This window comes from Pelodiscus sinensis, chromosome 2, assembly GCF_049634645.1.
Source record: "Pelodiscus sinensis isolate JC-2024 chromosome 2, ASM4963464v1, whole genome shotgun sequence".
In the NCBI taxonomy this organism is placed as follows: Eukaryota; Metazoa; Chordata; order Testudines; family Trionychidae; genus Pelodiscus; species Pelodiscus sinensis.
The window spans coordinates 144,221,557-144,249,475 of record NC_134712.1 but is presented as its reverse complement, the minus strand read 5'-3'; the positions used below and the strand labels follow the sequence as shown (position 1 = coordinate 144,249,475).

Below are 27,919 nucleotides of genomic sequence, written 5' to 3'. Positions count from 1 at the left end.
AGCGGGCAACCCAGCAAGCACTCGCGACCTGAGCCGTCAACTGCCCCCTAGCCCAGCGCGTGGCCTGGGTTTGCCGCTAGCGGGCTTGGACTCGCGGCTCCTGTGCCCATTGGCCCGGAGTCAACCCGTGACCCTTCTCTACGTCCTGATTGGCCGGCTGGGTCCGCATACCCCGCCAGTCTTGTTGATACTGGGATCCAAGCCGGAAGAGGAAAGAGCGGCGGGGGGGCGCGCTGAGCCGCCGGGCCCTTGCTGGGGACTGGCCGCCGCCGCAGGAGGTGGAGGTGAATCGGCCCCGGCGGAGCGGGGGGGTGAGAAGGCGGGGCCGGGCCTGCGTGAACGGGACTCCCCGGGGAGCCACGTGGAGCCGGCGCGCGCTTGGGCCGGTTTTGTCTGAGCGGGGCAGTGTCTGCGCGAGTCGCCCCCCCCCCCCCCCCCGACGCGGCGCAGCCCCCGAGGCCGCTCTGCTGCTTGGGGAAGCGCCGCGCCCGGGGGTCTCGGCCCCCCACACTCCCGCGGCGCGGAGAGCGGCCGCTGTCCTGCACGGCTCAGCCACCGATAGGCCCCAAGCCCCGGCGCCGCTGTTTGTCATGTGCGCTTCGTGTAAGTCTTAATCGCGCATCTCTCCAGGCCCGGCTTCTTCTCTGTGCGGCTTGCCTGCCATTCGTAATGGACCAGATGCCGGAGCGGGTTGGGCCGGAGCATTGCAGATAATTAGAGGACAGTTACATTCAACCGATAAAGAGGAGGACACATTGATTTTGAAGTATGTCTCTGAATGGGCTCTTGTTCATGGGAAATGTAACTGGGTGTTTTGTGTTGGGTGTCCATGGAATGAATATGGGGCAACTTCACAATAGGAAGCAAGCACTTTGCCTGCTTTTTTTTTAAACTTATGAGCCTGACACTGCAAATGCTCATGGGGAGACCTCCGAGAAAGCATTTTTGAATCGTTCCATGGTATGTAAAATAAAGCACAAGCTTAAGTGTTTGCAGAATCAATTTTCAGGGCCCGAATCTGCAGTGTAAATCAGCACAGGAATATCTGTATGTTTAGGTGTAATTATTTGAGATATCATGCTTCAAAATGTTTGTAGACCTTGCTGCACCATAATACTGATTTAAAATGTTAGGCAGCATATAAATACTGCATGTTAGGAGATAAATGTACTATTTTGCATAGAACATTACAAATGCTTATGGCAACTTCTTGGTTAAAGGACCAAAGGCACTTTCAAACTTATATTTGCATATAATAGGGATGTAATAGAGTAGTCAATTAACCAATAAGCAAAAGTTTATTGGTTAATACTATAGACTATACACTTTCTCCCTTGCCAGTAATTTTTTTAGCAAACTGGCCAGCAACCTGGTTCAGTCCCAACTTGCACTGAGTCTGGGACCTACCCCCACTGTGGCTTTGTATTTAACGTGTATTGGGTGGGCACGCAGCCTGTCTGTTCCAGCTCATGCTGGGTCTGGGAGTTCAGACACCCCCCCCCCCGCTCTGAACAGATATTTAACATCGCTAGTATATAGTTTTATCTCTGTAGTTTTGGAGTGAAATGTGATATTTAACACTTCACAGCAATATTACACAGTCATTTATGAAAAATGGTAATTGTATCAAAATGAAACTATAGAATATAGGCAAAATGTAGGAACAAGTCTTAATTTATATTGAAAATAAATTCACACTCTTAACTTTTACTAAGAATGTCATGATGGCTTGATGATGATTTCAGGATCTTGGTTTTACATCACTCTAAAATCTTCATGAGCACAGTCTCCCTACTGCAATGCTGAATTTGGGCAAATATTATTTTATAGGGCTTGTCTAAAAGCAAGTTTCAGCAATTTAACTTTAAATTGATGTTGTTAAACTAGTTAAACCTCTGTGTGTGGTGCTTTTTCATTGTTTTTTGTTGACTTAGCTTGCCTCTTGTAAATTTACCCACAAGCTAAACCAATATAATCTGTGTTGGATGCGTCCAAGCACAAAGTTGGACTTGGTAATTCAGGGCGACTAAATTAACGAGTGAGTTGCACTGAAACACAGATTTGCTGTTCCTTAACATTCTCTTCTCGTTCCTTTTTACAGAAAGCTGCAATGGAGAATCAGCTTTTTACAGCCTTTCTTTTGTCATTTTCCATATCATTTTGTGCAAGTCACCGTCATGAAGTTGAACTGTCTACTATTGCACAGACTTCTGAGAAATTCATTCCAGATAAGGCAGCTGGTATAAACACTGATTTGGCAATACTTATGCAGAAGCATCATCTTCAGGAACTTTTTCATCGTTATGGCGAAAACAATACTTTGACTGTTGAAGGATTTAGGAAGTTGCTGCAGAATTTAGGAATAGATAAAGTAAAAAAGATCAATATTGGCCACAATCATGATCACCATCTTCATCATAACCATGTTACGCTAAGCAAAAGCTTTGAAAGAACAGATTGCCCAAGTCATGAATCTGGTGGTGTGAGTAAGGATCCTAGCAATGGTCAAGCAAAGGAATTACAAAGAGTAGAAAATGCTGAGCACAAGCAGAACTTTATAAGTTACAAGAATACTGTTACGGAAATAACTGCATCTATCAACATCACTAGTACTGACAGCAATCCTGTGTTACAGAATTCAGAAGTGAAAGAAGTGAAACCTGTTGTTCATACAAATTTAACCAGCCCTAGTGCCATGAATGTTACAGAAAGCAGCAGCACGAGTTTATTTGTTAATGGAAAAGCTAATGAATCTGAAATAAGTTACGTGTATTCTAAATTTAAAAATCAAAATACACAAGAGGTGAGATTAGTGTTCTATACTCGCATTGGGGGGGGGTATATGCCTAATTACAAGTGTCTTAGCATGGGTGTCTTCAGTGTAGCGAATAAAGGCTGCTTTCAGCTACAGTTCTAAGAATCTTGATGCAAGTGTGTGTGTGTGTGTGTGTGTGTGTGTGTGTGTGTGTGTGATTGTGATTGATTTTTACTCTCCTGTAAGAATGTTGCATTGTTACTCATGTGCCTGAGAACAAAAGAATTCATGCATTCTAGTTTGTACACTTAGTTGTAATGGATTTTTTTCCCTCTATGATTTCTTTCTTTTTAGGAGACTAACTTCTTAACACAAGTATGTGAATGTTTTTGATGCATATTATAGGAAAATAGATTTTCTGGTGTAGAAAAAGATAGATGAATAAACATTTAAAAACCAATACTTAATAATCTTTGGAAGTTGCTGAATTTAACTCTAGGTAGGCTTACGTTTTTCTTTTGGAAGTAAAAGGCTAGGACAGGAAGGAATTCATCCTACTTAGAAATCAGTCAGAGGCTTTGGAACTTAAGAATAGATTTTATGCAGATTTTATTATGTATGTTTACTAATCATCTTTAGGTAAAGATGATCTGGTATTAACTTGTCGTCATCATCTTGAATTTGGTGATCCTAAATTCTGATCACTCTTCAAGTGACTTACTGCCCTGTGATCAGACAAATAGTCTTGCTTGCATTGTTTTTCCCATTTAGAATGGGGAAAAAATAATCACCTTTGTAAAACATTCTCATTCTCTGGTGAAAAGCTGCTTTGTAAGCATTCTTTATTTCTGTCAATAGAGCTGTCTTAGATACTTGCAGCTCTGTCCCTGAAACACAATTCACTTGTCGTTTAAATTCCTTGCTGCTACCCTTGGAATTTCAAGTTGGAGCATGGTTTTGAGAAGGTAATGTTTGGGTGGGATGGATCAGAGGTCCGGAGAAGCAGATGATCTGGGTGAATGATGGGGTCTCTGAGGCTTGAAGCATGCAAGGGACAGAGTCACTGACATATTCCTGAAGCTATTCTGACAATAAAACAAAATTAACCTAAAGCCTTAAATGTAACGAATTTTTTAAAGAACTTCCATGTCTTTAATGCTTTTTCCATTCATTTTAATGCAGACTAAGTTTCTTCCTATCCTAACTTCTACCTCTTAGGGCAGGCGTACACTGCCAAAATAGTACCTAAGTTGATCTCCATCCTCTGCCCCCCATCCCCTGGGCAACATAAGTTTTGTGCGCTCTACACTGGCTCTGTCTCCTGCTGACATAGCTTCTGCTTCTTGCTGAGGTCGAGTAATTATGCTGATGGGAGAGTGCTTTCCTATCAGCATAGTTCATCTGCATCAGCACAGCTGGGCTGATGTAGCGCTGTAATGTAAACTTTCCTTTAGTAAGAACAAAGTAGCTGTTCAGTGTCATCTTACATAAAATATAAGGCTTTTTTTCCCCAAAAGAAAGCTTTTGGTTTTGATTATAGGTCCAATTCTGAAATATGTTGCTTTTGTTAAAGTGGTATGTAAATATTCACACCGCTACTATCTTCCATTGGAACTGGTGCACAGATTATTAAAATAAAATTAAAACAGTGTTGTTGTTTTTTAAAGTTAGTACTAGATTCTGTATCTTAAGAGGCTGGAGAGGTTCTATAGGGAGAAACTGAAATGAAAATAAAAGATGTCTTTTCTCTTGCTTTCTTAAAAGATGAAAAGGATGCTTGCTCATGGAACAGCTGGCTGGTGTCACTATATAAAACCACTGTAAATGAGAGCTTTTCCTGTCATCTAACCCTTCACCATTAGAGCTTTACAAATCAGCAGGGCTTCCTTGAAGTCTATTTACCCCACTCAAGGCAGCTAATTTAAACAATTCAGGGTTTGTGCGCACACAATCACAGGTTCAGAATTTAGTATTCAGGCATATTGCATTCTTCCCAAACAGAGGAGAAACAAAACTTAAACAATTGGACTGGCAGCCCTACTACACAAGAATTACTAAACTTTGAAAGACTGAAAGTAGTGCAGTACAAAGACAGTTGCAGGAAGAAACGTGTTCAGAATGTGGCTTTCAGTAGAAATGGCATGGTTGAAAAGATGTACTGCAAGCCTCTCACAAAAATGACTTCTTTCCCCAGAATGATTGCTGTCTTTCATCAGTTACGAATGAGACAGCTCTTGCATCCAGCTGGCAATGTTGTCCAATTACCCCTCCAGTCCAGAGACTCAGGTTAGAGGACCTATGAAGCAAGAAATGTACTGCTGTGCATTGTCCGTCTGTTTAGAAATAACCTATTCAGTAAGTTGCACACAACCTGTAGACACAAGACAGGCTAGAACCTTGAAAGAGATTGGATTTCAAAGTCTTTAATGATGGCACCTGTCTTTTAGGTGAGAATGTAGTGAATAGAGTTTGCTTCCATCTATACAAATTGCAGTGAAACAACAAATGGTATGAAATGACAGGTTTAATTATTGTGTGTTGACACTTCAAAACTTGTAGAAGTTTATTTAGCTGAAACCAGCTTGTTACCAACCTTAACTAAAGTTTTTCATTACTTTACAGAGGTGCTATTTTATTTTGAATTGGTATTGGACTGCTCTTGCAGTTTTTCTAGGATGTGGTGATAGTTGTGTTCTTACTAATCTTAAACATTTTTCTTTCTGCAGTGCTTCAATGTATCAAAGCTGATGCTGTCTCATGGAATAAGCACACAAGTATTGTTGACTGCTGCAGAATTCAGCTATCTCTGTCCATCAATTCTTAACCAGATTGATGGCAAACACTGCATAATCCATGCAGCTAGTGAAAAGGCTGAAAGCCCTCCGAAAAGCTATTCGTTGCAAATAGGTAGGCTTTAATTTAAAAAAAAAAAAATTAAGTCTTACCAACCATCACACACATTTGAAATTTGTTTTTATAGCTAATCAAAATATTTTAGATTCTAAATTTTCTTATATATTTAACTCTCCTATATGCTTGTACAAAAAGTTATTTCTAGACACCCTTGTCCTGGGTGATTTTCTTAATGATTAACCTCTAAATCAGTGTGCTCAAGAAAGGAACATTTAGCAAGCATCATCTTATATGTTGTATTTCTTTTACCAGCTTGGATTGGTGGTCTGATATCAATCTCCATCATCAGTTTTCTATCTTTATTGGGTGTTATATTGATACCTCTGATGAATCGTGTATTTTTCAAGTTTCTTCTAAGTTTCCTTGTGTCACTGGCTGTTGGAACACTGAGCGGAGATGCTTTTTTACATCTTCTTCCACATGTAAGTATTTTACTTATATTAATCTTAACTTGAAAATGTTAGTGAAATATGGCTTTCTCAAAGATAAGGGCTTTAGGAAGCCTACCAATGTTAGGTTTGACAGCCTGCCAAACTACTGGTTTATTGACATGAATGAATACATAGATCATCTTTTCTTGTTATATCTTCAAGTATACTATGTAAAGTTGTAGCTGATATTTCTTCTCTGATCTAGGGTCTCCAGCAGTGTATACATTTGCACCATCATGTGTTGGGTTTGCTATGTTCTTTGACATTACACAGTCTCTTACACACAAGTTGTGCTTGTATATTGGCAATTTAGAATCTTTTCTGGCTTTCTTTTCACGGTCTTCTCCCACCTCCTGATTGATTTGTTTGTTTTCTTTTTAAGACTTAGAAATAGTTCCATTATTTCCAGTGGGAGGGGAGTGAGATAATTGCAGTACAGGCAGTCCCCGGGTTACGTACATGATAGGGACTGTAGGTTTGTTCTTAAGTTGAATCTGTATGTAAGTCGGAACTGGCGTCAGCCGCTGCTGAAACTGATCAGTTTCAACCGCGGCTGAATCTGGATGCCAGTTCTGACTTACATACAGATTCAACTTAAGAAACCCAGGCATCCCCAAGTCAGCTGCTGCTGAAACTGATCAGCGGCTGATTCCAGGAAGCCTGGGGCAGAGCAACTCTGCCTCGGGCTTCCTGTAGTCAGCTGCTCGTCAGTTTCAGCAGCGGCTGACTTGGGGATGCCTGGGGCAGAGCAGCTGGGGTGCTGCTGGGTTGCTCCAGTAGCGCGGCTCCTCGGCGCTACTGGAGCAACCCAGCAGCACCCCAGCTGCTCTGCCTCAGGCGTCCTGATTCAGCCGCTGCTGAAACTGACCAGCAGTGGCTGAATCAAGACTCCTGGGGCAGGGCAGCTGGGGTGCTGCCGGGTTGGTCCGGAGCAGCGCTGTGGGACCAACCCGGCAGCCCCCAGCTGCTCTACCCCAGGGGTAGGCAAGAAAAGCCTGGTCTGCTGGGGGGGGCACTAGCTGCACCCCCCCCCCCCCCCAGCAGACCAGGGAGACGGGGGTGGGGACGCCCAAGTCCTCCATGGCTTTGCTCCGTCTGCCTGGTCTGCTGACCTGGGAGACACGGAGCAAAGCCGCAGAGCACGCGGGCAGCGGGAGAGTCCAGGCGCACCGCGCTGTCCCACTGCTGGCGTGCTCCGAGGCTTTGCTCCCCATCTCCCTGGTCTGCTGGTCAGACCAGGGAGACGGGGAGCAAAGCCTTGGAGCATGCCCGCAGCGGGACAGCCCAGGCGCGCCTGGGCTGTCCCGCCGCCGGCTTCCCCGGCAGCTTTGCAAAGCCGGGGAGGGGCTGGGGCTGCGGGGCAGCCCAGGCGCACCTGGGCTGCCCGGCTGCCCGGCTGCCCAAGCCCCTCCGCGGCTTTGCTCCGCGTCTCTCTGCAGATCAGGGAGATGCAGAGCAGCTTTTCTCGCCCCGGAGTACACGAAAGCTCATCACCTAATAAACTATCTTGTTAGTCTTTAAAGTGCTACATAGTCCTGGTTTTTTGTACTTGCTTTTATGTAGGTTTTTCCTTATTCCCTTCAGTTAATTATATTGTTGAACTGTTTCTCAGATTCTGGAGGCATTTGTCTCTTGGCATCTGCACTTTGGTTGCAAGTACTGTATCCTAAAAATCCTGTGTGCTTTACTAGATGTTCTTCAGTTGCATACCTTATGGAACATTGGCTTTTGAAAGCTGTAGTCTTGATGTTTGAACCATATTTATGTTACATAAACAATCTCTTAATTGGATCTTAACTTGAAAATTTTCAAAAGACTCAACGGAAGCAGCACTGCTGCTAATTCCTATACATTTCTTCATAAGTATCTCCAATGGCACTCTTTTCCTATATAGAAGTGATGCTAAGGACTAGCCTTCAGGCAATGTCCTAATAGGAACTTGAGTGCATATATTAAGGTAGTAAAACTTGTACTGTTTTGACATCCTGGTGTAAGAACCCACACACTGAAAATGGATCAGGAAAAGCAGGTCATGATTTAAAAACAGCTGACACCTTTTATCAGGATGCTTTGCTTTACCTTGCACCGTGCTGAAAGTTGCTTTTTGTGTTCCTGTGACCCTTAAGTTCAAGAGATGTTTATTTTTCATACTTAATACCAGTTTAGTACAGGTTATACTAATTTAATGTTTAAACCCATTTTCCAATCCACTTTTAACTGTTGTCACTATTGCTTTTGATCCAGAGTGTTTTATGTGAGTTGACTATGCTTTGTCAGGTATGAAACCGGACCTCATGGGATTTCTTCTGTATCAGAGGCAACAGTGTGGGGGAGCAGGAGCTGGTGCTGGGGAGAGCCGGCTTAAAAGCCTGTCTCTCTGACCCCAACACCAACTCTGCTGTGCTCTCTCCCCCTCCCCCGCTGCTGCTGCTATCAGAGGCGGGGGTGGCGGGAGGCTGCAACGAAGCAGCCTCTGCCCGCAGCGGGCCTAGGCCCACTGTGGACAGAGGCTGCTTCATGGCAGTAGCCCCTGTCGGCAGAGGGGTCTTAGCCTGGGCCAGCATGGACAGCAGCTGCTGCAACCCCTCACTGCTGCCTTTGTATCAAGAGCTCAGTATTTGCGCAGGGGGCTGGCTTATAAACTGGTTTCTGCCTGACACCCCACACTACTGCCTGTGATGCAGAGGCAGCAGCACAGGGTTGCAGCGTGCTCCCTGGGAGTGGAGCCAGAGTGCACTGCTTGCCGTCCCGCCCCTAGGGACTATAGAATAGTGAAGTAACCAATAGGAATTCATGTTGTTGCTTGACTGTTCAACTAACCAATATCTAACATCCCTACCGCAGAGCACATCTTTTTTCTTTTGTTGTGCTAAAATTTGTTCTGAATTTAGTAGAACTTGAATGTTTTTCTTTCAAATATCCTTTAGTCTCATGGAAATCATCGCCATCACCACGAGAAACCTTTACTTGAACAAAATAAAGACGCCTTGTTCAAGCATCTTGTCTTTCAAAGTGTAGAAGAAACTGCTTATTTGGATTCCACATGGAAGGGATTGACAGCTCTTGGAGGCCTGTATTTCATGTTTCTAGCTGAACATTTGATCACTTTAATTAAGCAGTTTAAAGACAAGAAGAAGAAGGTAGGGACATTACATTTTGAAGCGTCGTTGCACTCTGTAATATTGGTGTCTGTGGATATTAAAATTATGTCTTCATAGAGAGCTGCTTGCTGATCAGATTTCTTAGTTAATGAGGAATGTGCTCACAATTCAATTTCTGCTTATCAGTCTACAGTAGTTTATATACTTTGTTATGCTAACAATCTTAATTCAGAGTAGATGTATTTATATTCCTAAAAAGAAGTCTTGATTGTTTCCTTGCACATGCATATAATTCAGAGTCTGCGTCTTTTAATTGTTTAATTTTGAAATTATATTGAAAGACCAGATTTCAGCAAGTGCCATCAATTACCACAATTTTTCTCCTCCTCCTCTTCCTCTCCCTCTCCCAAAAATCCCAAGCAGATAATAGTCTGAAATTGGTATGATAAACCTTACGATTTCATCATTGGTGGTGTTCCTAGTCTAATGATTGTGGGTGAAAATGTTAATATTTACAAAATGGTGACCACTGTAGCAAACTACATAGTATAAAGATAGGTGAGAAATACTCATGATGGTGGCAGGATCAGTCCCCATAACTACTATTCAACCTGTTTGTTCTTTGCAAAGTAATTCTGGGAAAATAGTTCCCAGGCAGAGACAATGCTTGGTTTTCATCATATTTTAATGAGACATCTGTTTAAAATTTGAGTATGTGTTGAGCATTATAGCTAGGAAAAAAAATATCATTTTGGTAGACTTTTGAGGTTTCAAGTATAAAGTGGAATTAAATAGTTACTGTGTAATTCTGTATAAATAATTATGCCTGGCCCTTGTGACACTTTTTTTTCCTTCTGTACCCTAGCTAATTCTTTGCCTTTTTACTCTGCTTCTGCAGAACTTCTAGTACTCTTCCTGCTTATGCATTCTTTGGGTATCTCCATGCTGTCCTCTTAATTTTCATGACACACAATTTCATAATAGTCTATGTGCTGCTCATGTATATCCTGAAAAATATGTAAAATATTTATAACTTCAACATTTTCTTTTGGAGACAGAAAAAAAATGAAGATGCAGAAAGTAAGAAGTTTTCAACAAACGAGGAAAAATTAGATACAGATTATCGTAAGTCTCAGTAATGCCATTGTACAACTGTATCAATCAAAAGGGTAAAGAATCTTTTCTGTGCTGTTGAAGGCTTATTGAACCTTTCACTTACTTTTGGCTGGATCACTATGGAGCTAGTTTAATTAATTTTTTCCTGAAAAACAATCTTGGTAGTTAGAGGATTGGTTTTTAACCTTTTTTAATGTTGGTAAGAATTTGAAATAGTTTGTGTTTCTTAAAGCTTCTATCCTTGCGATACAGTATAGAGTACTGGAAATCAAAACTGTTCTGCTTAAGCCCTTCTGTCTACAGAAGCATAGGATGCTTATTGACCTACCAGTTTCTAGCTTGACTAATGGTAACTTCCTCCATAGAGTTGTAGGATTTTTAAGAGTCTAAGTGTCAAACTGATAAAAAATATAAACAACTAAGCTTACACATTCCAAATGCCTGAGGATCTGATTTTCAGAAGGGCTGAGAACCTATAATTCTAGATGAAGTTAATTGGGGACAGAGAAGCTGCAGGTATTCTGCATTTCTCAACATCAGATCATTAATGAAAACACTTTAAAAATTTCATGGAACAAGAGTGCCACCAAATGTCCAGATCTTCTGGTACAAGTTTACAATAAAACATTGAGCTTTTTGATTTTTATAGGCTGCTTTTCAGTGCTGTGTGTGCTTGGCTACTGAAATATCCACTATGATAAGCCCTTGGATTGCAAGGGGGGGGGGGAGGGGGGAGAGAGAGAGAGAGAGAGAATGAATATGAGAATCTCATTCTGGGCCTTAAATTACAAGGTAAGCATGTAAAGGAGTAGTAGTCTACATGATATGCAGGAGCTTATCTGGTAGCACTATCAACTACTCGCTCATTTCCCTTCTCCCCTATGCATTTTTTAAAGGGAAGCCAGCAGCAGAGGCCCTATTCCTGGGTCTCAACACAAACACCCCCTGCCGCTTTGCTTTTTTAAAGGGAAGCTAGCAAGAGAGGACACAGGCTGAATCCCTGGTCTCCAGTTTCAACATTGTGCTAGCTTCTCCTTAAAAATGTAAAGCAGCAGCAAGCAAGAAGGGGTGTTTGTGCTGAGACCCAGAAACAGGGATTCAGTCAGTGTCCTCCCCTGCCATCTTTCCTTTAAAAATGCAAAGTGGCAGCAGGTGGTCCATCAACTACTCAATTAGCTGCTACTTAACATCCCTATGATCTGAAGAAGTGTTTGCCCAATGAAAGATCATCACCAAATAAACTATAGTCTTTAAAGTGTTACATGACTTTTTTTAATCCCTGTTACCGTGTATGATCAAAGTGCCCCACTCTCAACAAGTGTGAGATTTAAACAATGAGGAGGTGAAAAGATCATTACAAAATACCTTGCATATTAGTGTGGTATTTTGCAGGAGGAGAGTTCATGTCAGATTACAGAAGTGTTCTGTATATTTGTTCACAGACACATCATTGGTGCAAGCACACTTGAAGTAGTGGATTGGAAGCATAGATGAAGTTCACTTCATACCATCTGCTATGCTCCTTTTAAACTCTGGATTCCTTGTTGTTCAGTTTACCCACATTAGAGGTTTTTAGATATGCCTTTGTTATTTTTCCTGTGGACTTCTGCTCCTCTTGATCTTATTCCAAGGCTGAGCCATATACCCAACTGAAAAAATAAGTGGGGATTTGGGTTTATTTCTGTTTCTATTTTCAGGGTTAGAAGAGTTACTTTTACTGCTTTAACTCGTTTTTCAGACTCTTGAGCAGGTAAAACACCTTCTTGGAAGCATTTCTTGGAGTCAAAATGTATGAACTGCTCCATCAAGTAGAACAATTCCAAAATAGTCATTGTTTTAAACAGGAGTTTTGTTCAGTTTGCACAGATTTCAGATCACATGAGTGTACCTCCTGCAATCATTTTATCTAGAGACAGCACTTATCTGTAACTAACAAGAGATGGTGTTTCTGGCTTTGTAAATTGCCTTTGGCTTCTTTTAATTGCATTCTATTCAACTTTTTTGTCTCTTGTTTTTTTTAAGCACCTCAGGCATCTAATGCTGACCATAACTACCAGAATGCTAATATTTTCTATTTGACTAGATAATACCCCAAACTCTACTGAGAATACATAAACTCATATGTTGGCTCAGTGTTGAATGCTCTGCATGATCCTGTAGCCTCAAACAGAACTCTTCTGTATCTGAGATTATCTGCAGAGCTATCAGAATGGTTTTACTGCTTCCCATTTATCGTTTTCATGTGGCTGTGTGGATCATATGTTCTTTTTAAGAAACCAGCTCCCATTGGTTCTGAGGTCAGTGGGGCTTTTGCTTCAGGATTATATGGAAAAATAATTTTTTTTTCCAAAGACAGAAAAAAAGATTTGCACTTCTTCTTTCCGTGTCACTCAGTATAGGTGAAGAATTTAACAACTTCTGGGAGTGTTGGTTAGAGCTAATTCTTAATTTAACTGACCTACCTTGACATTAAATGTTTACTACAAATTGCTGTGTTCTTCTCCATTCTGAATTTCCTTTTTTCTTATTGTAACATAATGTAATGTTATGATTTTTATGTACAGTTATGGAGTATTATTTATTTTATTTACAAGGGCCTGAAGGTTACTTAGCGACAGAGTCACAAGATCCATCGCATTTCATTTCTCAGCAACCTGTGGTACAAGAAGAAGAAGAAGTCATGATAGCTCATTCCCATCAAGAGGAAGCTGATCATGAATATGTATCCAGGGGGTGTAGAAACAAATGCCATTCACATTTACATGACACTCTTGGACAATCAGATCATCTGAGTCACCATCATCATGACTATCATCATATTCTACACCACCATCATACCCAGAACCATCATCCACATAGCCACAGTCAGCGCTACTCACGTGAAGAGCTGAAGGATGCTGGGATAGCTACTCTAGCCTGGATGGTGATTATGGGTGATGGACTACACAACTTCAGTGATGGCTTAGCAATTGGTAAGTGTTTTATACAATTCTTTTGCCATCCCATGTAGTAACAGCAATGTGAAATTGTTTCTTTGCTGCTACTTATCTGATATCCTCTCACTAGAAGTTAAGTGACTAATTTATTAAGGCAAGACTCTTAGAACTGGAAGGAACCTCGAGCGGTCATCAAGTCCAGTCTCCTGCACTCATGGCAGGACCAAGCATATCTAGACCATATCACACAGGTGTATGAAGGTTGTTGTGTGTTTTTTTTTTTTTATTATTTTTTTTTTTTTTTTTTTAAAGAGTGGGTTAGACAGTAATGGAGATTCTACAATCTCTCTAGGGAATTTATTCCAGTGCTTAACTACTCTGACAGTTAGGAAGCTTTTCCTAATGACCAACTTAAACTTCCCTTACTGAAATTTAAGACCATTATTTCTTGTCTTGTCATCAGGAGTTAAGGAGAATAATTTTTCTCCCTTCTTAATGTAACAAACTTTTAGGTTCTTGAAGTCTGTGATCATGTCCTTTCTCAGTCATCTCTTTTGCAGACTAAACAAACCCAGTTCTTTCAGTCTTCCCTCCTATGTTAGGTTTTCTAGACCTTTAGTCATTTTTGTTGCACTTCTCTGGACCTTCTCCAATTTGTATACACCTTTCTTGAAATGTGGCACATAGAACTGAAAACAGTTGGAGGGTCTGTGTTTGAGGTGTAATCCGTACAAAGTAGAGAGGAAGAATCACTTCTTGTATCCTATGTACAAAATTGCATCCCAGAATGTTTTTTTGCAACAGTGTCACGCTGTTAACTCGTTTAGCTTGCAGTCCACTATGATCCCTAGTTCTCTTTCTATAGTACTCCTTCCTAAGTAGTCATTTCCCATTTTGTATCTGTGTAACTGATTGATTTTTCTTTTCTAAGTGGAGTACTTTGCATTTATCCTTATTGAATTTTATTCTATTACCACAGACCACTTTCTCCGTTTGTCCAGATCATGCTGAATTTTAATCTTATCCTCCAAAGTACTTGCAATGCCTCCCAGCTCTGGTGTCATCTGCAAACATTATAATGGGGTGGGGAACTAAGGCCCAGGAACTGGATGTGGCCCCCTGTTTGCCTAGATCTGCCCCCCCTGAGGTTCAGGGCTTCCCCTCTGCGCCCTCCCCTCCCTAGCATTGGGGGGCCCATGCTGAGGTTCCAGCCCCCCTGCCATTTTCCCATGAGGCTGGAAAACACAATATTTACTAGCTTGCCTTTCCACCACCACCATGGACGCTGGAGTGTGAAGGGAATGGGGGAAGTGTTTTTCTTTTTCTCAGTTGGAGGCCATGTCAGTGAGGGTTTTGGGGTTTTTTTCCCCATTTTCCACTTGTGTGTGACCCATGACTGACTGATTTTTCTGTGAGTCAGTGGTCCCTCACCCAAAAAAAGCTCCCCACCCCTGCTTTATAAGAATATTCTCTATGCTATTATCTATACCATTAATGAAGATACTGAACATAACTGATGCCTCAGAACCTCACTTGTTATGCCTTTCCAGCATGACTATTGTTGAAGTAAAATGGAAGGTTCGAGAATGTGGCCAGCCCCAGAGAGGTACAGAAACAGGCAGCCTTGTATTGAATATTTTTAACTTTTTATTAAAATGCTTTTAACTATAACTTTTTATTTATCAACTTTTTACATGTGTGGACGCCAGATAATTATTAACAGTAACAACAAACAAACTGCAGTACAATAGAGGAAAATGCCCTGGGGTTTCTCTAAGTCTAAGTAATTATCAATAACAACCCAGGGATTTTTATTAGTTATATTTACATTAATTTCACTCATAAGGTCTAACATCAATTTAACTCTTAACTGTACTATTTAACAATTTCTAACTAACTTACTCTTAACACTATTATTTATCAACCCTTTAACTAACTTTACACAGCAATACTCACATTTATCAGACATACAAGGGACAACAGAGACAACAGCATATTCGTTATTCGTTACGCTCTGCAAAATATTCGGTAGATTCGGTGAGCGGGAGGGGGTCCTTGGGTGATCAGCCCTCAGAACCTGGCTCGTGTTCTGCCTTCCAAGTGTTCTGGAACCCTCAACTGCATGCAGGAGGGGTAGCTGTTTTATAGAGAGAGCAAGAGCTTTCCCGCGCCTAGTTGTGATAGGCTTGACAGATTCAGTCTGCCTAGTGACAGGCTGAGGGGGAAAGGGAGGGGGTGAGATGGCCCTTGAGTGGCAAGAACTTTGTATGACCCTTACCTGCCTGGTGTCTTACTCCTGGTTTTTACTGATTTTAAGTCACATAGTGCAGGATTTTTGGTTTGAGGGGAAGGTAAACTTGGGCTAGGAAGGCTATGCACACGAGGCCTGGCCAGAAAAGAGCCTGTTTTCACAACTATGACCCATTGATAGATAACTATTCCCAGAGAGTAGTTATCTAACCAAATATGTACCTACTTTATAGTAGCTCCTTCTAAGTTGTATTTTCCTAGTTCATTAAGCAGAAGGTCATGCAAGACTGTATCAAAAACCTTACTAAAGTCTAGATGATGGGAAGTTTATAATTATTGTTTTAATAATATATTTTACTTCCAGAAAATCAGACCAAGATTATCAAAACGGGAGCCTAAAGATAGGCACCTGAACTCATGATTAGGTACTTAAATATATGAGCTGACACTTCAAAAGTGCTGAGCACTATCAGCACTCACTGACTTCAAGTTTGATATTAATTCTCCTGTGTGGATAAAGATGGATGATCCTATGTCCACATTTTCCCTCAAGCTTCACTAACATTCCCCAAGATCAGGATTCATACTTTAAATATCCAGAGTCCCTAAGGCAGGAGTTCCAAAAGTTTTTGCTGGTATAACACCATTGTAATGAAGTATTACCTGAAAGGCCACAGAGAGGATGCTCTACAAAATGATGTACATCCCATCTCACATTGTGCAGAGTAAAATAGTGTCCTCTGCACATTTGGGGATCTCTACCACCCCATTTTCAGGCAGCACAACCCCAGTTGGGTTTGAGACTTATAGTTGGAAAACCTCTGCCGTAAGATTAAGTCCTATATGGATAATTTATCCGCAAAAGCAGCAGAATTTTGTGGCTTGTGGAGACGGGAGTATGAGTCAGTCTGCTTTGGCTCAGATTGTCCAAATAGACGAGACCTATATTTATGGAGTTGTTGCATCCAAGATTCCTTTCGCAGCATGCCTTTGCATTGCCTCCATTGAAATATTTAAGGAAGTTATCTGGAGTGCTAATGCTTCTACACAGCTTTACTGCCACAATTTGGCTTCTAAATCTAATGCCCAGCATATGGGAACAGTCTTCAAGTACTACTTTCTAATAGTCTTCCTGCCCACTTCATAGAGGGTCAGTACTACAGGTGAACCTCTCTAGTCTGACATTTTAGTTAGCTGGATGTCCACTTATCATGGGTGTAGCCAAGTTTCCTGCAGTCCCATAAAGTTTATTTGTAGCCACCAATTCTGACTCTGTGTTCTGTGCTGTTATTTAGCTCTATTTTACCCTTAATGTCTTCCACTGCTTACTAGTCTCTTAAAAGTTGTTTCTAGACAGTATTGACCTCCTGTGATTTGGCAAATTCTCTGTTTTGGCACTGATCAGATCCCAAGGGTGTCAGACTAGAGAAGATCAACCTCTACTTGTTTAATGTCCCAAGAATGTGGATGCATGTAGTCAATTATCAAAGGAAGATGATTGTCCATATGGTTCAGTACTCTTTGTTCTTTTGGATAGATGATTTCTGAAATTAGTTGAAGCAGAGGGCAGTTGAAGCCACTTCCCCTCATACTTTCAGCATGCTGGTAAACCCATTATAGTGTATTCTTTTAAAGACTAACAAAAAAGCCTAATTAAGGCATCATTCTGTTAAGATTAAAAAAATAACTGAGCATTTAAAAATAAGCGTGTGTTTAATTAAAAATAATTGAACTCTTCTCACTAGGGATGTAAAAAGTTAACTAGTGGGGGAGAGAGCAGCTCCTCACCTGCTGTGGACAGGGGTGCTCCAGCCTGGCCAGAGCAGCTCCTATACATGATGGGTCCTGGTATGCTGCAGGTAAGGGCTGCTGTGGCCGAGCAGGAGCACCCGTGCTTGCAGTGGGGAGGGCGCCACTCCAGCCTGACCATGGCGGCTGAGGGGGCTATTCCAGCCCAGCTAGTCTGGAATGCCCCCCACCTACCTCACCCCTTTTATCACCCCTCATCCCTACTTTTGACTAAATGCTTAGTGTACTTCCTGTGACTTTTAAAAGCCATAGCTTACCTAATGGTATAACAATATCTCCTCTTTCTTCATGGTTTATCCTTGTCCCTATTCCTTCTCTCATGTATGTTCTGTTCCTTCAGTTCTGTGGTACTGGAATGTTATAGCATCCATGGAAAGATTTAATGAGCTATAAACACAATTTATACATGCAACATTGAGTTTTAGGCATTAGACAAATGAGGTCAGGTTGGCTGTCTCCTGCCTTTCTCAAGCAAGATAGATAATGAGAATTCTGGATGTAAAATAAGATGGTGATGGGAGGAGAAGTTAAATGAGCATCAAGATCAACAAGTCAAGATCATGGAAGATTAATAGTTTTCTACATGGGCTCATTGCACTACAGATGTTGGCTTCATTTTTAATGTAGGGTCACTTGCAACGATGCATTGTAGTCAGTTCAAGGGCAGTAACATTACTGTAAATCACATTGCAGAGCTGAATTCATTTTTCTTACTTGAATGAGGAAGATTTATAAATTATAATTTGTCTATATTAAAAAACACGCATTCTGTATCCAGTCAATATTTATAAAAAAGAAATTTGGCCCATAGAATCTAATTTTTTTTCCAACTTATGAGTAATGACATTGCGGTAGGAAAAATAAAAGGGTTTGCTAGTAATAAAAGTCAAGATAAATTAATTGTTCTAAAAACGAGAGAGATTTGGGAATGGATGGATTTGATGGACATGGAAAAAAACAAGGGATGGCTAATACAGTAAATGAGTTCTCAGATTCCAGCATGTATTTGGTTTTCTTGGACCTATTTATAATTGGGATGGGATGAGGGATGTTAGCATGTGCTGGTTTATATGATTAACCAATATGCCTGGCCTCCTCAATTAATCCTAATCGTTACTCAGACTCTTCCCCCCCTTGCTGCCTGTGTATCGGAGGCAGCAGTGCGGGGATGCAGGCAGGAGCCAGCTTTTAAGCAGGCTCCGTGTGAGCACTGGCTCCCACCTGCCCCCCTGAATGTAAACATGTAACCACTAAAAAATTCACATTACCAGAATTACACATTTACAAAAAAAAAAGTTTAATATCTGTAGATGGATAGGACTCAAAGGTTGCTAAGATGTATTAGAGTTCTGGTTTCACTGTTACAACATTAAACATAAAAAAGGGACATTTTCTTCCCATCATCACCACCATAAAAAACTTTCTTCTGTTTATGTGCTAATAAAAAAAGGTTAAAATTGAGGACATCTTACAATTCTAGATAAAATTTTATTGTAAAATTTTCCCCCCTTGTCTTTTGAAGGGGGAGATCATTTTAGGTAGCTCATCAGTTGAAATCTAATCTGTTTGTTTTTTTTCAAGAAGTAAAAAAAATCACGTGAAGGAAAAGAAAACATTGAAAGATAGGAAATGGGGTTTGTCTTATTAAAGCTTGTAGTTAGTTATAGATGTAAAATCCCAATTAATCAGTTAACCGGTTAAATCTTATGTTTAATCAGTTAAACAGGATCCCAGGAGGGACTGCTTTAGCCTGGTTGGAGCAGCCCCAACCTGCAGGGCTGCTGGCTCCAGATTCTGCTCCCTACCTCTACTCTGGGGTAGGGATGTTAAATTAATCAGCTAATCGAGTAGCCGATGGAATTTCCATTGGCTACTTGATTAGTCAATGAGGGGGGAGGGCACGCGCTATCCCTGCTGCAACTCTGCACAGCAGCCCGGCTCCTACTACATTTTAAGCTGCAGAGACACAGCAGGGTTAGCTCCCAGGGATGGCGTGAGCCAGAACTAAGCTGTCCTAGCTTGCACCATCCCCAGGAGCTAACCCCATTGCACCGCTGCTTTTTTAAAAGTTGTAAGAGCCACCAGGCTCTTGTGACATTTAAAAGGCAGAGGTGCAGCGCTGGGTCCAGCGCAAGCTATAGAGGCAGCAAAAAGGGGCGGGGAGGGGGGGCACAGGATGCAAATATTCAACTACTCTTTTACATCCCTACTTTGGGGGTCTGTCTTATGTTACTGGCCTCCCAGCATGGGTTGCAGCTAGCTCCCAAACCCTGTGAGGCTACTCCCTGGTACCGGTGAACCTGGTACCTTGTAAGCATTACCCAGTAAGGGTGATGGTTACTGAGTAACTGTTTATCTGGTTGCCCTTTCGTATCCCTAAGTTTAGTTGCTGGGTAATCAAAGGCACATCACATAGTATATCCCCATGCCACAGTCTTCATAGTCTTGTTAGTCAATTGGGAATTTAGCACAGTCATTTTGGCTAGAGAAGGCAAAAGGAGAGAGGCCTAGAATTGGAGGAATGAGATGATAGAAAGGGAGGGAAACCTACCCTATGGCAGCTGTAGTAGGACTCCTAGGTTTATGTTCTAGGAATTTCTGAGAACCCAACTAGGGCAAAAGTGATATCTATCTCCCTCTTATCTCCTAATTGGAACAGCTTTGAGGCTCAGGAATAGGGGCCCAGTGGACTCATGACAAATCTCTGTCCCATTAAGTGGTGAATGCATATGATGGTGAAGCTTGGTAGCTCTGCTTGTCGAATGTACTCTCATCCAACATTCTGTCTGACCACAAGCTCAAACTAATTACAGAATAATATTCAGAAAAGCAGTGTCCAAAAGGATTGCTAACTTTGACTAGTCATAATCATCCAATCGAGCAGGGTGCCAGGCCTGGAATGGAGGCCACCTGCAGTGCTATTTTTTAGTACCGCGGTCCTGGTCCCTGCGGGTAGCCCCGGCTCCAGCTGAAGTCATGTGGCAGCTGCATGAGGTATGTTCCAGCTGGGGCAGCCTCACTGGAACAGGCCTCGTGCGGCTGCTGCTTGACTCCAGCTGGAGCCAGACTGCCTGCAGGGACCAGTACCATGGTACTAAAAATAGCACCGCGAACAGCCTTTGCTCCAGTCCCAGCATGTGGTCCCACCCCAGGAGCAGCTGAGGCCGGGCTGCAGGGGATTCTGGGGCTGGACCACAGTACTAAAAATAGCGCCCCAGCTCCGGCCCCCACAAACTGCTTTCCATGTCGAAGGCAGAAGGTGAGGGAAGGGGCAAGGGAAGAACTAAGGGGCTTGTGCTGAGGGGAGGAGAGGGAGGTGGCCATGAAAAGAGAAGAAAGGGGCAGGCACCAAAGGGCCGGATAGAGGGGAGAGAAATGCCAGGGGGCCAAAAGGAGACAATGAAGAAAAAGGCAAGGGGGGGGGGGGGGAAGGTAGGGAAGTGTCAGCAGAGGTGGGAGAAGCGAAGTTACAAGGTGATGCTGGGAGGGGGGCAGGAGAAGAGGGGTTGAAAGGAGGGGTGGGCTTGAAGAAGGCAGGGGATGGAGCGTGTGAGGGCACAGGGGGATGAGAACTGGTACAGAGGGTGGTGAGGAGGTAAGCACCAGGGAGAAAGTAGGTAAGGAGGGCTGGGGCAGTGAGGGCAGGGGAAGGCACTAGGAAGGTGCAGGGGTAAAGGAAGGTGCCCAGGGGATTGTGGGGGTGAAGCAGAAAGGCTGACACATGGAGGAGAGGGATGGGTGACAGAGGAGAGAGGTGGGGCAGGTGGGTAGAGAGAGGTGTTTGGAGAGAGAATGAGGAGGGATGGCTAGAGGAGGGGTGGGCCCAGCTGGGAGAGAAGAGTGGGTGTAGGGGAGGGGGCAGGTCCCAAAAGGGCTGAGGGGAGTGAGAAGGGCAGGAGCCAGGACAGCAGAGGAGTAGGGGGACAGCAGCAGGCACAGGGGAGCAGATGAGGTGAGAGGAGGGTAGGAGACATGGCAGCAGAGGGAAAAGGGTGAGGTTTATAAGATATTTATTAATAATTTGGGTGCCACAGTGGCACACATCTGAACAAGCACACATGAACTCAAGACTGGTGCACAAAACAATTAATTCAGCTCATGAGAGGAAATTCTTAGAGGGAACACTTCCCACAGTGTCTCCCCTCAATTTAATGTAATGTGAGTTGGGTTAATTTAATTGCAGGATAACTGTATGGAGGGTTCTGTGGGGGCCAAACCCATTACTATTGGTAGAAGATGGTGGGAGGAGTTCTTAGAAGGGTCACACAACACCCTCTACTTCTGGTCATGTGTCCATTTTGACTCTGGGAGTATTCCTTCCAGGGGTGGGACTTGTGGCAGAGGTTGTGGCTAATGGAGGGCAGAGGGTATGGCCAACATGTCCCTAATTTTGGTTCTGAAAATACGGTCACCATAGCTTTATCACTTCTTGAAAGTGGATGAACCATAAAACTTTAAGCGAAGGCACCAAAAAATTTGCATTCTGATACGTTTATTTGAGCCTTTGGTATGGAAAAGACTTCTTTGTGAGATTTCTTAATACCCAGCAGGATTGACACAACCACAAGAATGACCTCCCACCCAGTTTCAACCCTAGATTTAGTCAAGTCAAAATTTTGTAAAATAGAGCTGGCTAATAAAAATCAGGCATCTAATTTCTAGCAGCTTGAGTGAAGTGTAGGGTCAAGTTTTTTGATGAAGCACCAATTCCCTGCTTTTTTTGTTTGTTTTGTTATTAAAGGCCAATATTAGATTTTTTTGCAGTTTAAGTTAAGTGCTATACAAGCTGGGCTTGAAACAGAAATTACAAAGTTAAATTATTTTGTCATATAGGTTTGACTAGATGATGATTGTCCATTCTGGCTTTAAAATCTCATGTGTGTATATGAATCTCTCTCTAATGTATGCAGATGGCAGTATTACTGTTTTGGGAGTTTCGCCATTTCTGCCCAAACTTGAAATGAACATATGCAGCATTGTTACCAAACTTGGTTTCTAAAATTGTAACGCTTTAGGGATTTTTTTGTCTTACAGGTGCAGCATTTACTGAAGGTTTATCTAGTGGATTAAGTACTTCTGTGGCTGTATTTTGCCATGAATTACCCCATGAGTTAGGTAAGACAACATAGCATTTTAGTAAATGATAGTTTGCTAGGAATTTGGAAGTCCCAAAAGAATAATGCTTTATTTTATGTGTTTTATGGCATAGCAAATATTCTGAAGTCTTAGCCAAAAATAATCTGGATCAGAAGAGTTCACTCATTTTACAGCTGAGCAAACTTACAGTTTATTCAGTGAATTTTCTTTTTTCTATTTGTGAACAGATTATACAATTTATGAATGGATTTACCATTTAAAATTATTTGCAACATTCAGAAGTTTAGCTTTGTTGATCACCTTTGCAAATATTGACATGGCATATGTAGTTACATGGCAGAATTTTTTCCTTAATTTGTGTGATTTATGTGTAAATTATGAATCTTTCAACTGAATAGGCAATTTGAAATTTGCATCCATCAAATATCTGCTTAACATTTCCGTTTGAGCATGGAGGATAAAACATAAGTATTCAATTTTTTGCTGAAAGGGTATTTAGGTCACAAATATCGGATCAAAATTCAGCTTCAGGTTTGAACAAAAATTTATTGGGATTTTTTTCCCCCATTATTATTCAGTTCTAGCTCAGATCTTGCAAAACATTCCTATCCAAAGTCTAAATTGGGGATATTGTTTGCAAATCCATGTCCAGAGTCTTTTTGCACAGATCTGATTAATTTCTGCATGTCTTCCAGATAACAGTACATACTACTAGGCCTTAGGTTTAGGAGCAGGTATCTGTCACAAAATTGTTGTTGGAACTTGAATTGGGCATTTAATATTTTTTTTATCTCAATAAAATGAGGTTTGTCGTGTTTACTGAAGTATTAGATATGTAATGGGCAGCCTCTGAGGGGATGATTTTTAAGAAGGAATCTCAAGTATGTCTTGGCTGGAATTTTGCCTTGACATAGAATTTTACTATCTGTGGTATTAAAAAAAGTGGGGTTATATATAGGGATGTTAGTGTATAGCTGTTTAAACTATTAACCAATAAGCATGAACTTCTCAGTTATTCCAAAAGTTATTCTATCAGAGGCAGCAAGGTGGGAAGGCAGGAGCCACATGTGCCAGTTCCTGCTGAGCCGCCTGCACCGCCCCCCACCCCCACACACACTGCTGCCACTGTATCAGAGGCAGCAGCAGGGGGCGGGGAGGGGAGGGGAGGACAGGGCAAGTTGGATGCCAAAGCAGCCTCTGTCTGTGGGGAGCACAGGGAGTCCCATGGACAGGGGCTGCTGCCGGCCCACACTACTGCCTCTGTCTCAGAAGCGGCAGGATGGGGCGGCAGGTGGGAGCAGGTCTGCAGGGGAGCCAACTTTTAAACCAGCACTCCTCTCAGACTGGCTCCACCTGCTACCCTGCACTCCTGCCTTTGATACAGAGGCAGCAGCACTGGGTGGCAGGAGTCTCCTCGTGAGTGGGACTGGGAGTGCACTGACTGCCATACCTGCTCCCAGGGGAACATTTTAGTAACTGTGTAACTGCTAAAAACTTGTGGCTACACAGTTACTAAAATAAATTATATCTAATATCCCTAGTTACATAAGTATTAGCAAGAGGGGATCACATTCTCCAGAGCAGAATTCTTTGCAAACATATATGTATGTAAGAGGTAAATACTACAAAATGTGGCAATTTCCTTTACTGAGAGTTTGGAGTGGCATATAGATATTTGCCTACTCATCCATTTCAAATTAGTACTGCTGTGAATCATTCTAGTGAAACTGAAATACACAAGGTCACTTTTATAGACGTGAGTAAAGAAATCCTTATCCCATAGCTGAGATACAGTATAAAGTATTTATTTAGAAAAATCACTGAATAACTGGTAGAACTATGATAAGAACACAACACATAACAATATTTTTCAAAATCCATCAGAGCCACTTTATGAATAACTATATAGTGTTCAGTGATGTTGTGTACTGCAAAATACTTCGGTTAAATAATTAAATCAGATAAGCCCCACAGTATGTAATTTTCAGATGATCAAAATTTTAGTTGGTTTTCAATTTTGTGTGCAGGGTTTTTCATATTATAGGTTGTGGTTATGAAGTTGACTTATCTCTCCTTAAGCAACCTACTTTGTGGAGGCAAACTTTGATGAAAGCCAATTACGGGCTCTAAAATAGAATGAATACATTGAACTAAATGGTAAAAAGAAATGTTACTATATATATTACAATAGTTACATGAGTGTGAAATATGCTTTCTTTTCTGCTATAGGAGATTTTGCGGTACTTCTAAAAGCTGGCATGACTGTCAAACAAGCTGTTCTTTATAATGCTCTGTCAGCTACGTTAGCATATCTTGGAATGGCAACTGGGATTCTTATTGGTCACTATGCTGACAATGTTTCAATGTGGATATTTGCACTTACTGCTGGCTTGTTCATGTATGTGGCTCTTGTTGATATGGTAAGTATATATGACTAGAACTACTTACTGTTTACGTAAGTGAGATTCAGAACCAATATCAAAATAAGTTTGTCATAAAATAGGAAGAGGCTTTCTTTTCTCTAAGAAAATATTGACCAGGTGTGTTGTAGCAGTCTTTTGGTTAAGAAATGCACCCTTTAATTTGTTCTTAAGGAAACTTTTCAAACAAGTACATTAACATTAAATATCCTATTGTGAGCAGTGTAATGCATTCAAAGTTCCTATTTAGATAATTGAATTTTTATGCCAAATTGGAATATTGCTGGAATTTTTTTATGCTTAATATAAAATTCTCTGTAAATGAACATGCCTAATGATTCTTTACAATGTAATTAACTTAATGTTACTGCTTTGAGTAAAATTGTTTGGGTTCTTGGTTTGTTCTATTTAGAAAATGATGGAACATTAAAGGATAATGTAAATATTGAGGCAAAAACATGAGATTTAAAAAAAAATGAATAGTGAGGGTGGCAGGTGTTTATCTTCAATCTTTTTTTTCAATTTTTTAATAGCAATTTATTAGTGATAAAGGTGCAGTGGTTGGTGTATTGGATAATGGTACAATGGACTAGATGTACACTATTGGCTTGACCCTGAGGGATGCTGCACACTTGAAGTAAATCTTTAGCACCTTTCTGGGTTCAACTAACAGTGCTACAAACGGAAAATCATTTTAATTAGCAGAAATGTACAAATTTGTTTTTCCAGTTTTTAGAACTGTTTATGAAAATCAGATTTTTTTAAATTTGTAAATCAGCTATACACTAGGGATTTTAAAGAGGTGACCAGTTACCCAGTAAACGTTGCCTAAATGGCATGTGTAGTGGGGAGGGGGTAACCGGTTAACCATCACCTGGCCCACCGAGCTGCAGGCAGGAGTCTGTTCCAGCCCAGCTGGGCCTAAGGATGTTAAAATGCAGGTATCAGCTAACAGAGTAGTGGATGGAATTTCCATTGACTACTCAATTAGTCAGTGGGGTTGGGGGGGAAGTCAGCACTTGCTACCCTATTGTGGCTTTGCAGTTTAAATGTAATAGGAGCCTGGGCTACTAGCTGGCTCCTAATGCATATAAAGTGCAGAGCACAGCAGGGGTAGCTCCAGCATGAGCTGGGACTAAGCAGTCTCCGCCCGCGCTGCTCCTACTAATATTGCTGTGGCTCTGCCCTTTTAAATGTAGTAAGAGCTGCCTGGCTCTTACTACATTTTAAGAGGCAGAGGTGCAGAGGGGGACCAGGTGTGAGCCAGGAATCAGCTGATTCCTAGCTCATGCTCGGCCCCCTCTGTGGAGTCCTTTTAAGCTGGCTTTCCCCCCCCCCCTCCTGGCACCTGCTCCTGCCTAGGCTTATTGGGTAGTTGACTACTCCAACTAGTTGCTTACATACCTAGCTGGGCCCACTGTGTCATGCCACTGGTGGGAGGCGTTCTAGGTTGGGTAGGCCCTGTGGCACGGTGCAGCAGGTCTTGCCTGCCTGGCTGGAGCAGTCCCCCACCCACGGCATGACACAAGTAGAGTTGTTTACTCCAGGACAGCTGGGCCCATCACAGAGCAATGTGGCAGGATGGTTAACTGGTTAAACACATAGCTTAACCATTTAACATTTTAAACTGTATTACATCCCTACTTCACGCCAATAATATCAGAAGGAATTAATTTCATGTGGTATAATTCCTGAAAATAGATGGTGCTGATTAGACTTATGCAACATCATCATTTCCCCAGGTATGATGAGCTTTTTGGAGGCAGGTTCTGATATCCTTACTCATGAGGATATAACAAACCAAATGTGGTATCATTAAAGTCAGTGGAACTACAGAGATTCCAGTCTACTTGCATTTCAGTCAAATGAACAAATGACTCTTTTGAAGATGTTAATATATTTTTATTATTATTACTTAGGTGCCTGAAATGCTCCACAATGATGCTAGTGATCATGGATGTAGCCGTTGGGGATATTTCCTGTTACAAAATGCTGGAATCCTGTTAGGTTTTGGTATTATGCTGGTTATCTCTGTGTTTGAACATAAAATTGTGTTCAGCATAAACCTATAATTTTGGTTACCTGACATTGAATTGACGATTTATAGCAGATGTGGTTCTGCTTTTTCTATTAGTTACTGTAATTGACCTCTAGGCTTTATGAACTAGGCATTTTTTTATTGTTGTATCTTTTTTCCCAGAAGTAAAAGTGCATGGTGTGAACTATTTATACAGTGTTTAGTATTGTATGAGGTACTATGGATGATTGCACTAGTGAGTGCTATGCTGTTACACATGGTAAAAGTGCCAAATCCATAAAGGACTTTTTGTAGAATTTTAATTTTAAATTGTTTTGTGTGTTCCTTTATTGCATGTAATAATTGAGATTTTTAGCATCTTGTACTTGTACCTAAATGGTGCCTGCTTGTATAAATAAGTCAAAATGTTGTGTTGTATTTTGTACTACATTAAGAACACATTTTTTTTGTATTTCAAGAAGAGTGAATACTGTGGGCATAGTGAGCTTTGTAAAACAATATATTTGAAGAGAGAAATGTAATAAATGGACTATACTCGTCAGCTATTATGGGATTTACAAATCAGACACAGCTTATCCATCTCATACACAAGTTGTCAAAATATGGACAATTCGTAGTAAAGCTCGCTGCAATAACGAAGCAGGAAGAAATTGTGTATATAATGTATATACAAGAAGAATGACCAGAACTACAAACTGAGGCAAAGGGAACAATAAACGACAGCTCTTTTTAAATAATGGTGCGTTTCTTGTGCTATCATGATATTTAAGTCTGTATTAAACCAAACAAAGAAACCAAGTGAAATCCTGGTTCTTTTGAAGTCAATAGCAAGGCCTCATTGGCTTCAGTGGGGTCCAGGTACTTTCTGTATGGAAAGGCATCGCGAGAGAACAAAGTAATTAAACTTTGGCTCATGCAGTCTTCTCACAGGCATGGCAGAAAAATGGGAGTTGTATGTTTGTGGATATCAGCCCCGCAGAAAGACCTTGCTAGATTTCTCTTCAGCTTTCTTCCTTTCAAGACCAATGGCTGTTTATCCCTTTCTGTCTGTTC

The 27,919-nt window shown here is 41.5% G+C and overlaps 1 protein-coding gene and 1 long non-coding RNA gene across 9 annotated transcripts in view; one reads left to right on the top strand and one right to left on the bottom strand.

Annotated features, from left to right (window-relative positions):
* Positions 1-27,919, bottom strand: part of LOC112545285 (uncharacterized) — an 81,169-nt gene that overhangs the window by 39,596 nt on the left and 13,654 nt on the right. The gene's annotated exons all lie outside the window — the stretch shown is intronic.
* SLC39A6 (solute carrier family 39 member 6) lies at positions 101-27,882 on the top strand. Of its 6 annotated transcripts, none has more exons than XM_075921533.1 (11): positions 109-284; positions 631-766; positions 2,102-2,803; positions 5,482-5,662; positions 5,921-6,090; positions 9,027-9,239; positions 10,259-10,325; positions 12,911-13,288; positions 22,346-22,426; positions 24,638-24,828; positions 26,748-27,866. In XM_075921533.1, exons 3-11 carry the CDS (start codon positions 2,111-2,113, stop codon positions 26,898-26,900), a joined length of 2,127 nt encoding a protein of 708 aa, XP_075777648.1. In that variant the 5' UTR covers positions 109-284; positions 631-766; positions 2,102-2,110; the 3' UTR covers positions 26,901-27,866. The 6 variants fall into 6 exon arrangements, with proteins under 6 accessions (XP_075777650.1, XP_075777648.1, XP_075777649.1 ...); XM_075921534.1 differs by having other exon boundaries at positions 109-311; XM_075921535.1 differs by lacking the exon at positions 631-766 and having other exon boundaries at positions 101-284; positions 26,748-27,871.

Bases quoted from the DNA above. Each gene is read 5' to 3' on its own strand.
- SLC39A6 (XM_006120083.4), top strand. The intron at 6,091-9,026 runs GTAAGTATTTTA...AATATCCTTTAG, and splicing joins TTTTACATCTTCTTCCACAT to TCTCATGGAAATCATCGCCA. The intron at 13,289-22,345 runs GTAAGTGTTTTA...TTTGTCTTACAG, and splicing joins CAGTGATGGCTTAGCAATTG to GTGCAGCATTTACTGAAGGT.